General features: G+C 31.7%; 2 protein-coding genes across 2 annotated transcripts in view; both read right to left on the bottom strand.

Moving 5' to 3' along the window:
- The window catches only part of LOC111387278 (calmodulin-binding protein 60 B-like), a 48,220-nt gene that overhangs the window by 19,816 nt on the left and 16,378 nt on the right, over positions 1-12,026 (bottom strand). The window lies entirely within an intron of this gene.
- On the bottom strand, positions 6,985-7,884 carry LOC111387280 (xyloglucan endotransglucosylase/hydrolase protein 22-like). Its single transcript, XM_023011822.1, has 3 exons — positions 7,710-7,884; positions 7,421-7,616; positions 6,985-7,292 (listed from the first exon to the last, which is right to left on the bottom strand). Exons 1-3 carry the CDS (start codon positions 7,882-7,884, stop codon positions 7,040-7,042), a joined length of 624 nt encoding a protein of 207 aa, XP_022867590.1. The 3' UTR covers positions 6,985-7,039.

Raw genomic sequence — 12,026 nt, 5'->3', positions numbered from 1 at the left:
GTGAAATATGTTTCTCAATAAAGAAATGGGTAAGGTTGACTACCTTCACATTTGTTAGAACTATATTATTCTAGTACTGAGAATTAATATAACTGCACAACTATTTTTTAGATTTGACTGTGGAATATTCCCTCTAAAATGCATAAAATCTCTACAAGCGAAAATGGATATAAATGAAATTCGCTTGCATCATATACCTATATGACGGAAGAAATTGGCTACAGAGTTGTTGGCATGAGATTTCAAGCCTTAGATTGTTTATTGCTATTTTTATTGATGTTTTGATATTATAGTTACTTTGTTTTGTTTGTTAGGATCGAGTAGTTGATGTTTTAGGGTATTGTATATAATTCGTTTTCTTTGTGTAGACTACTCAATATTTTGAGGATGTTGTGTAGCTACTAGCTAGTGCATTTGCAACTATGACGATTAAGGATATCGAATGTAATTGAAATTTAAATATTTTCATGTCTTCATAACTTTTAAGTTTAAATATCGTACATGTCCAGGATAATGATATTATTCTATGATGAATAAAACGATATTTAGGTTGTTAGGTCAAAATATATTTACTGCTTCATCTAACTCTATAGACTTCGTTCTTGTGACACAAAACAATATTGATGTCGTTCCAATGAAAAACTGCACTCATTCGTATAATGATATTGAAATCATTCTTGAGACACAAAACGGTATTGGTATTATCCCATACGAAAATTGCACCTATTAAAATAACGATATTGAAATCATTTCTGAGACACAAAAAGATATTTATATCATTTTCATACTAAATATATACTACTTTACTAATTTTCATATCGATATTAAAGTCATTATAGATTAGTCATTTCGATTAAAAAATGCATGCATCGGCATGGACCATGCATGAGCGCCAAGTCACTCCTAAAACATTGAAGTAGTTTCTTTTAATATATAACGACATTAATAACGTTATACATAAACCCATAAAATAACATAAAGACAATTAAGTCATTTAAATACAATATTTACGACATTAATATCATTCTAATTCAACTCATAATACAATGACATTGAAGTCGTTACTTTTAATACGTAACAATATCAATGTCGTTATGTATCAAACGCACGAAATAAAATAATGATATCCATGTTGTGTCAATACAAATTTGATGAGATTGAGCTTGTTTCAATTCAAATCATAACTACAATGACATCGAAGTCGTTTCTTTTCATATAAAACGATAATTGTACCATTTTGACTAAAAATGACGCTCTTTCTAAGCTGTTTGAGCAATATAAACCAATTTGATAACCTTTTTTGATCGTCTTACGTATGTGGAAGGCAAGTCAGGTGGCCGTGGATGGTCAAATCGTCATTTTTAGCAAAAAGGATATATAAAAACAACGGTTCAACCGTACACAGCCACTCGGATGACTTCAACATACATAGATGACTGAAAAGAGGTCATCAAATAGGTTGACACTACCCGAATGACTTAGAAAGAGCGAACGAAGATACTTTTTTCTATCGAAATAATTTAAAGATAGTATACAATCATGGGAACACAAATGTTTCCATAGTTTCTTTTAAGGGAGATCGAAACCACTTAACGACCTATTTCGATCGTCTTACATATTTCGGATGCATGCTGGACGATTGTGGAAGGTTGAATCGTCATTTCTAACAGAAATGATATAATTATTATTTTATATAAAGTCAAACGATATATATATTGTTTTAGTTATGATTTAAACTAAAACGATATCAATGTCATCAAAATTGTAATGAAACAATAATGATATCGTTGTGTCAAACCTTTGAAATAACATAACGACATCTATATCTTTTTTTTTTAATAAGTTTGATGAATTTGAAATTATTCCAATTCAAATCATAACTACAACGACATATATATACCGCTTTTTTTACGTAAACGATAATTATATCTTTCTTTATAAAAAAATTTATGATTTGAACTAAAATGATATAAATATCGTTATGTTATTTCATGAGTTTAATACATTGTGATGTCAATATCGTTCCATATTAAAAAACAATATCTTTGTCATTTTAGTTATGATTTGAACATGAGCGATTTCAATCTCATCAAATTTGTATTGAAAAGATACGGATGTTGTTTATGTTATTTCTTGAGTTTGATACTTCTGATTTTTTGTCTTTTTAGAAAATTGCATGATGAAAGTCTCCACTAAATGAAAAACAAAAGATTGGGGATGAAACGTTAACTCCAAGAAAATTCTCCGAGTTGTTTACAACCCGAGAAAGCAAATGGTCCATTGGACGCGCACGTGATGGTTTCATATGTCGCATGTGTTATGCAAGTATTTTATATAACGTCTTTCATTCCATGTTGTTTTATTGGTCTATAACTACTTTAATGTTGTTATGAAAATCCGTAAGATAGTGTAATTTTTATATTGAAACTTCAATTTCGTTTTATATTTCAGGAATGATTTCAATATCGTTATGTGAATTAGTGTAATTTTCGTACTGGAACGACATCAATATCACTTTGTATCTCATGAACGTTGTTAATGTCATTATGTGAATCTATGTATTTTTATACTGGAACGACACATGCGTTAGCTATAACAATATAAAAGTCGTTTGTCTGTAATGTGAAATAACACGGCAACGTGAAATGACTTTAATTTTGTTTCAATTGCACAATAGTGATAATAGCACAATGACTACAAAATCTAATAAATCATTTTGTACTTTCAATAAGTACAAAAATAATAAAGCTACAAATTACGACAATATTACAACTTTAAATTTCACTATCAACTATTTTACCTTTATAAATGGGGCGAATATGACTAGTTTTCTTACAATTGGAGCCTTAGACATTATAGGGACAAGAGTTGACATCTTTATTTTGTATAGCATTGTATCAATTATCAACACCTCTCTGATTTTATCATACAAGTTCACACAAGAAATTGTTTTCAAAATGAGAATAAGCACATTTTTCCTTTTGTCATTCATTGCATATTTCCATTTCCAAGCACTTTTAACTTACCGCTTATATTCAATTAAATAAAAAAACTAAATCCCCAACATATCTACGGTGTTCATAATTGCAATTCAACATGAAAATTTTAAAATTTCATCAAATATTGAACTTCGTACATTATTGATAATGAAAGGTATGTTGTTATGGGTTGTAGAAAACGATACGTAAGTTGTTCTGGAAGGGGAAAATAAAATATATGTTTCACAATAGAACAACAAACAGAATATCCAAATATGTGTTTATCAACATATTCACTTCAAAAATAAGAAATAACAAGAAAGATTAAAAAGCAACCCATATCAAAACTCTAATTTAATAATAAAATGAATTCAAAGCTATTATTGAAAAATGAACACCATAAACACAAATTACAACAAGAAGAAATGATTCAGAAAAATTGAAAAAGAAAGTAGCCCAAATATTGAAATTTAACATTATCTTCTCTTCTTCTCCATATACTCAACAAGAATATTTTAAGTTTTGATTACTCATTTCAACCAAATGAGTGTTCAAGGAAATGACAATGCTAGATTTTAGGGTTGTGTGAGGTTGTGCCAAGTGCAAATTCAATAAGTCGAGATATAGATCAAGGTGTTTCAAGTGCAAACCATCGTATATTCGATCTACTGATCAGTTAATGGAATTTTTGTTCTCTTTCTCACTTCACAATGTATGCTTCTGTCCTAACCTTCATTTCTTGAGCTGCATGTTCCTTTGGAGAAAGATGCCCCGTCTATTTGAAATTATTGCAAAATCACTTGCTTACCTTTTACAAATTTGATTTTACAGCCGCAATAATAATTGCAGTATGTCGTTTTGAAAAAAATAAAAAAATAACAAGGCATGTCACTTCTTGATATGTACTTTCAAGCTAATTTTTAAAGCAACAAAAATTTATTTAAAAAATTGTTAATTAATAAGTGATACAACGTGTCGCATTTCAACAAGAATTTGACAAATCATATCGAGGGACAAAATGATAGCTTGCATTTAATTACTCACGGTGCCTGAGCTTTGATAAAACAAGATAGTTTCTGATTATAGATATTAGATAGAAATGACACTCTAAAAATTGAGAACTCTAATTATTTTGGAGTGTTCAACATATCACTTTTAACTTTTAATATAGAGCAAAATAGTGTGTGTGATTGTCTCTCATGGGGTGACCGAGCTGGTAGAGTGGGATAGCACGGAGACCTTTAATCACGAGCTCGATTCCACCTCTTAACACTTTCTCGATCGAGCCTGTCGCACCGAGCTTGCGTAGTGCTATTTAACTGACTGACGTGATTTGCAGACTATTGCGTCAACCCAAGGGTTTACCCAGTGTACACCCGAAGGATAGAGGCTGCAGTTCTCCCGTCATTTAAAAAAAAAAAAGGAGAGAAAAAAAGTGACATATCTTTTTGCCCACGTTGCCTACTAGTAAAAATTTGACAAAAGCACGTGACAAGAAATTTGACAAAACTAACAAATTTCAATAAAGCATTAACCTAAATAGTGCAAGGCATGTGCAAAAGAGAACTAGTCCAATTTCATGTCAACAAACGTCTGTTTTTGTTTAATTTAGGGAACATTGGATTAAGTGCTGCATAACGTGACAGAATACTAAATTGGTAAAATGTCATATCAACAAACATTTTTTTTGATCCGTCAATTAAACCAACGGTCTTTTAACTCAGAAATTTAACAGGATTAATAATCGAATCAAGTTTTGATAACTAAGATCCTATGACATCAAAAAGTGATCGGTGCCAAAGCCCAATTACACTAAAAGGGATACACGACAATTTATAATAGCGAAAGTGGAAATTACACATTTCCCTACTTTAAAAATTCACAATTCTAAAATAAGATGAATAGTTTAACCTTTCAAAAATCAGATGTTGATATGTTTAATTGCTTAATAATTCATTTACCACACAATTTCAACCCCAAACCCTAATACTCTCTCCCCTCCATCTCGTCTTCTCCTTCCATGAGTGGATACACCACCTCTCCTCTTTTGCCTCATTGAGCTTCCCCAACCACCACCAGCAAAGGCAATCCACACGCAAACCATTGGTGGCGAGCACCGCACATGATGTTGCCTATTGGCTTCTCCTTCACTAAGCCTCTTCCCCATCTCTCGCCTTCTCCTTCAATGAGACGCAACCAACCACCACTAACGAAGGTGATCTACACACAAATCACCGGAGGGCGAGCGCCACGCATGATGGCGCCGACATGACTGCACACATCCAACAGCCTTCTGGTTCTGGCAATGGTGATTTTGAGAATCCGATTTGTTGGTGGTGCTTGGGTGGCTATGGCGGCGATTTGTTGGATTTGGGGTGGCGGTTGTTTTGTTGGTGGTGGTAATGGTGGATTCTCGATGGCGAATTTGTTGGATTTTGTTAGTGGCGATGGGTGATGGTGGTTTTGTTCGTGTGGGCTGTGGTGTGTGATGTGGGTGGGATGGTGCGTTGTGGTGGCTCTGGCAACGGCGATGGCTTTGTTGTAGTGGCTTCACTCTGGCGGTTGTGTGCGTGTGGTGTGGTAGTGTTGTAGGGATGGGTGTGGTGTGGCGGTGTTACTGTAGGGGGGTGCGTGTGTGGGGCAGTGTGCGGGGTGTGTGTGGCGGTGGTGTGATGGTTGTGGCGGTGGTTGTGGTGGTCACGAAGGTTTGGTTGATTTTGTGACAAATAATTGGATACGTGACCCGAAACTTGTGATTGTGACTCTCAATTGTAACTCACAATTTGGGAGTCACATTTGATCCTAGCGGTTTTGGTGGTCATGGTGATGGTAGTGACGGTTTGGTTGATTTGTGACTCACAATTGGATACGTGACCTGAAAATTGTGACTGTGACTCACAATTGAATACGTGATTTGAAAATTATGACTGTGAATTGTAAGTATTGGTGGTGGTCACAAATTATTTGGTTGACTGTAACTATTAAATTGGTTGATATGTGACCAATAAATAATATATGACCAATGAAAAAGATAAATTGTGACCTAAAAATAATGTATGACTAATGAAAAAGATAAATTGTGACCGAAAAATAATGTGACCTAAAAAATTGTTAATTTGTGACTGATAATTTGTAACTGTATAATAAGCCGTGATTGTAATATTTGTGATCTATGATCAATAAATAAATCGTAACTTATAAATTTTTCAATTTGTGACCGATGAATAAATTGTGACTTATAAAATTTTTAAACTGTGATCGTAAAGTAAATCGTGACGTAAAATTTCTGATTTGTGACTAAAAAATAATAAGTGACGAATTAAATCGTTAATTTGTGACTAAATTATATAAATATGTAACATAAATATATTTAATTACTAAATTAATTAATTAATTAATTAAATTATAAATAATTTTTAATAAAAATCTGATTTTTGAAATTTGAAACTTGTTTTCTTGTTTTTGAAATGTGTTATAATTAATTTCTTACTTATGAAATTTTCCCATAGGGAAATTCCATTCGTAGTAATTATATTTCTATCTACTGTAAATCGTGCAAGTGTATTCTATTTTTGTTCAGGTATTTAAACTTTAATTAGATTCTAATCAGGTAATTAAACTTTAATTACATTTCTATCTAATGTAAAAAGTGACTTGTTGCTTTTAATTGTGTTAATTCTGCATGTAAGGTCAAAATAAATCGGCTAAATAAGAGCTTTCAAAGGCCTTTTAAACAAGAACATAAAACCTAAGGTTATTTTCTACATTGCTCATTGTAAGAAGTCCATTTTAAAAAATCCATCTGTTTTATACTAATGTATGAATAATTGTACTTACATTACCAAAATAAGATACTGATCCTGTGGCAGCATTTATTTCTTGAATCCCAAAATATGCCTAGGAGAAAAGAAAATTTACACAATATATATCTACTTATTTTCCTGTCTCTAATTGGTGCTTATAGTATTGGAAGTGCATTCTTGAGGAAGGCCCAGAGGGAACCGTTTTGTATACACCCATTTCAGCCTTTCTTGACTTTCAGGGTCAAGCTCTTGTGAGGACTATGTTTTTGAGGATGAATTCTTGCAAGAAGATTTTTCAGATTTCCATACACAAGCATTGGTCTTGAAATTTCTTAAAGAAGCTACAAATGGAGCTAGACTCCAATCAGTCTTTATAAGGCCACCTCTTGTTGCCCAATCATCTGCATTCCACATACTCGAATAAACCCTCATTGGCTGGTTCTTTGGGAACGAAATTTCACGCGATTCTAGATTGTTAAATACTCTGATTGGTTTGCCATCAATGTAGAAACTGAAAACAAGAAACCAAGATGTACGAAAATGAGTTTAAAAAATTTTTAAAAAAATAATTAGTGGTCGACTCGATGACACTAAACAGTCTAGTTGTGTCGATAACGCTATGTCTTGTAGTATACTTTCATGATTGTTTGAGGATTCCAGAGAATAGAATAAGCGTGAAAATCAGCAGTGGGATCAAACCAGAGGTAGAACTGTTGCTGCCTGTCACCTTTGCCTTGTGTATACACATTAGTGTGAACAATGTAATGTTCACCACTAAGATTTCCCAAGAATTCAAAGTCTATCTCATCATGGTTTAGACCTTGAGAAGACAGATGCATAATGCACAGTACAATGGGAGGAATAAAATAAGTAAACTTTTAAACGAGATGATTTCAGAATCAGCATAGCGGCTTTTTGAGACTTACATAGTAAGTGGTGACAGTGCCAGCAGAGTTAATCGGAACAAGCTTGAGTTGGATATCGATCTTTTCGAATAAATACACGTTCTTGGATTGTATGCCAGACCCGGAAGCTTTGTCGAGGGAGAGATTGAGAATTTTGCCATTATCGAGCATTTTTGCACGTCCATCGCCCCATGTCATATCAAAATCTTTAAAAAAGTTACCAGCAGAGCTAGTAGAAAAGAGCCAAAGGTGCATAGCATCAACAACAAAAGAACTACAACATTTGATGAAATAGAATAGTTATAAGAAACCATTGGTTAGTCAATTCTTGGTTTGTGAAATTGAACAAAAGAACAACCTTTTCGTTATGGATGAAGAAAAATGTTGTTAGTTTGGATGGGTATATGTAAATGGAGAAATTTATAAATAGAAGCGTCTTAGAAGCTTGAAGTTGTAAGGCTGTGTACACCTGGAAATTCTCGATTTCCACTCCTATGCTAGTTGGCGTTGGTGTCCAAATCTTGAGTGCTTTTGTTACCACTAACTAGTCTATGCCTTTTCAGTCTCTTTCACGACTTAAGTTTTAAATAAAGTTTTAATTCTCGAAGAACAAGAGAAATTTTGTAATATATAAATAAAGTTCTTCACAATAAAAAAAAATAATAATGATCTCAACGTGGAAATTGAATATCCACTTTTTAATCAATAAATGAACTCTACTAAAATTTGATACTGAAATTGAATAGAATTGGTCCCATCTTTATAGTAGACTGAAGTTATGTTGTCCATCTGTTGAAGTGGCATTACCATGCCGATGATTCAAACCTTTTTTTATTTGTCAAAATAAGCGGCTTGACCTGTTGTCGTGACAGCCAGTAAGCAAAGTTTTTCCTGCTGACTATGAACGAGAGATCAAGCCCGTGAAATTGAATATCCAAATGTTCAAGATGATAAGAAATTCATTTGCTACTAATATTTTTGACTTTGGAACAGAGCGAAATTTGACACACGGTTTTTGTAGGTAAATTTTTTAATGATGAAGAAAAGTACTAGTACATATTGGTGACTACTATGGGACACTCTAGGAACTTCTATTAGCTCCTGGAATAACCTAGGACTTATAACCGCATCAACTTAGTAACTTCTGTGTTCGTCTTCACGTATTTCAATATTTGAATTCAAGTCGAAATATCATCTATTTATTAAAATCATTCATGTGCGAAACTTTCGAATAATATAGCCAAAGTTAATTGACTATGCAAACTTTCAATAAGAGGAACTTCGTTGAAAAAAATGAATTTCGAAAGAGTGACATCTACAAAACAAATGTCTAGCTAGCTAGCAATCAAAAATTGAAGAAATTGTTACCAATTAATGGTAACTAATGGGCAGTTAAATTGCAAGGGGTTGTTTTTATGTGTTGATGTTTTATGGCTCTATATGTTAGTATTCTAGTCCTATCCTTAATCTATTTTTTTTAATTAATTATTTATTTATTTATTTATTTGAAAGGTATGGTGCTTATAGATGTATTTCTGTTAAAGATCATATGCTAATCAAATTTACTTTATAGTTTTACTAACAATATATTCAAGTAATTACTATCATGCATACTATGTTGATTAGATAGAAGTTAATATATTTCTTGATATACTTTTGATTTCCATGTTTATTAATTATATTTTTATTATTTCTGTGGTGTGCAGAGAATTGATATTTTGTGGGTTAGCTAAATTGATAGTGAGAGAAGTGAACTTTGATATGTTTTAATCATTTTTTGTTATGATGAAACCTCAATATCCATGGGCTTATTAGTTGAATTGTAATTAGCACAAACAATAGTAGTCGAAAATTTTGTAGAATTGTTGAGATGAATTTTACATTGACATATTATATTGAATCGTACTCAATGTTTCTATTTATCGAAACAATTGAAAACTTGATTGTATATGGATTAATTTTGTTTTGTAATTATTACAGGTTTATTGGTAATGAAATAAATAAATAATTTTTTAAAAATTGAATGCTCATTTGTGAAAATGAACTTAATTTTTATGGCATATTTGCATGCTGTAAAAAGTATCTCACGTTTATGAACTCCGTGTAAGGAATATAAACGACGTATAAATTTGCATGTCATTTTTATGATTAACGGAGTTCCTTGTATGGCGTACTATGCACGCCATAAAAAAATGACTCACTTTTTATGGCATTGCTTTATACTACATGTTGCTGTATGTTGTAAAATATTATTTACGGCATACATACAGTGTATGTAGTAAAAAGCACACTTTGTTGTAGTGATTGTTAGGATAAATGAATCTATATCAAATCCATGTATACTGAAATTTGCATTCTCTTCCAGGACCCTTAGGAAATCTCCATTTATCCATACAATAGTCATATACCATATGCTTCCTCTGCAATCTTTTCATTTCTGCACGGCTTTTTGAATCCAACCCCGTTTTTAGCCATCATTTTGACTTAAAGTCATTAGAATTACAAGCAGAAGATTTAGTTCTGTATGACCAAACGCAAGCTTCTGCAGAAAAATTTCTGTATCCAGCAGTAAAGGGTGACAAAGTCCAGTTCGTTTTAACCAGACCATGCCGCGTAGCCCATTCTTCTGCATCCCATAGACTTGAGTAGATTTTCCGAAAATGTTTTTCAACAAAACGAACTAATTTTCACTTATTAAGGTTGCACGAAACCAAGAAACGTATAGGACATGTAAATGCGATATTTAGACGAAAAGTAAAATTGGACATTAAAAACAAAGGTTTTATAAAATAAAATAATAATTTCATAGTTTAAATAATTTAACAATCTAGTCATTGTATTCTAATAAAATGGTTCATTATTGTGTTTCAAAAATTTTGCAAATCTTGCTTATTGTGAATCGTGATCCTATATACAGAATAAACTAACGGCATGCCTTTTCAAATTTTTTTTTTTTTTTGGGGAAAATGTATCGTTAAAAAGTAGGAAAAATTTATGGGTCTTCGAGAAAAATTACTTTATTGAAAAAATGTGATTAAAAATGAGTGAAAATGGATTTAATCCAAGAGTCTGTGCCCGAGACAGTTAATCTTCCTTTGCCCCTCAAAGTATCAAATGGGGGCTAAACCTTATTCGATCATTACACGAATTCTTCCTCTGGGCTCCATTAAATCATCGCCAGATCTAATATAAAAAATTAAGCTCTTGTTTGTCTCCAATTTTCTGAAAATGAAAATGAGTGGAATAGTGTTTTCTTGAATTAGTGGTTGAAAAATAAAGAAAAATTTCGATTTACGTGTAATATTATTTTATAGAAAATTGTGTTGTTGAAAATATGAAGGAGAAAAATTGAATGTAATTTAGAGTGTGTTTGTCACCCATTATTTGCATTTGGGAAGAATGTATTATGGAATAATGATTAATGTTGAAATGTGTGATTAAAAAAGAAAGTTTTTAATTTACGTGTGATATTATTTTAATGAAAAATATATAATTGAAAATGAATACTGTAGAAGAAATAATTGAAAAGAATGAGAGAAAATGAATGACAAACATGGACTGAATTGGGGTCAAATGGGGGTTAAGTAACTAGATTTTTAATACCTACACAACTTACATTAATTTTCATCTACCCATCAACTGCACTTTGTCCAACATGTCATTAAAAACTCCAATTAAAGAAAAATGAATTTTAATTGGCTTAAAGTATTTCTAAGAGACTTTTTAAATACAAAATACTCTCTATTTTAAAAAGTCAATACTTAAAAATAAGTTTCAAAACTCACTATTTTAACTTTTTAAAATAGAGTTGTATGTTTCACTCTCCAAATTTAGAGAGTCAAACGCACTCTCTATTCTTTATGTACAATGATTTCATTTAATAAATTACAAATTTCAATGCTCTACAAATTGAATTTTTCAAATTACATTTGAATTTATTGGTCATTAATATGTAAAAAAATTATATTTAAACAAAATATGTGGAAAAATTATTAAATGTTCATTTTAAAAAAATAAAATAAATAATCAAAATAGAGAGCTTATTGAAGTGTATAAAAAAATTACTCTCTAAATTTAAAGATACACTCTATTATACATAAGATGCTCTTTATAAATAGAAAGTCTTTTGAAAATGCTCTTACAATACAAATAAAATGGTGACAACAACCTAGCATTTAACGTTGTATTGAATCCGCACTTCAAAACTAGATAATATTAACCAGTTAATATGCTGCACCTTCCTCTTCCATTTCCCCCACCCCACCTCCTATACAAACTAAACTAAATCCATATACAAACCATTAAAGCAGCAATGGCTTCTTATTCTTCCTTATTAATGC

The sequence above is a fragment of the Olea europaea genome, unplaced genomic scaffold (assembly GCF_002742605.1).
Source record: "Olea europaea var. sylvestris unplaced genomic scaffold, O_europaea_v1 scaffold398, whole genome shotgun sequence".
In the NCBI taxonomy this organism is placed as follows: domain Eukaryota; kingdom Viridiplantae; phylum Streptophyta; class Magnoliopsida; order Lamiales; family Oleaceae; genus Olea; species Olea europaea.
The sequence above is the reverse complement of the archived record's forward strand: the minus strand, read 5'-3'. Positions and strand labels throughout refer to the sequence as shown.

Excerpts from the sequence above, each read along its gene's own strand:
- LOC111387280 (XM_023011822.1), bottom strand. The coding sequence starts at position 7,884 with ATGACATGGGGCGATGGACGTGCAAAAATGCTCGATAATGGCAAAATT. Across the intron at positions 7,617-7,709 it reads TGGCACTGTCACCACTTACT|ATCTGTCTTCTCAAGGTCTA; the intron begins ATGTAAGTCTCA and ends TGTGCATTATGC. Across the intron at positions 7,293-7,420 it reads TGGAATCCTCAAACAATCAT|TTTCTACATTGATGGCAAAC; the intron begins GAAAGTATACTA and ends TCTTGTTTTCAG.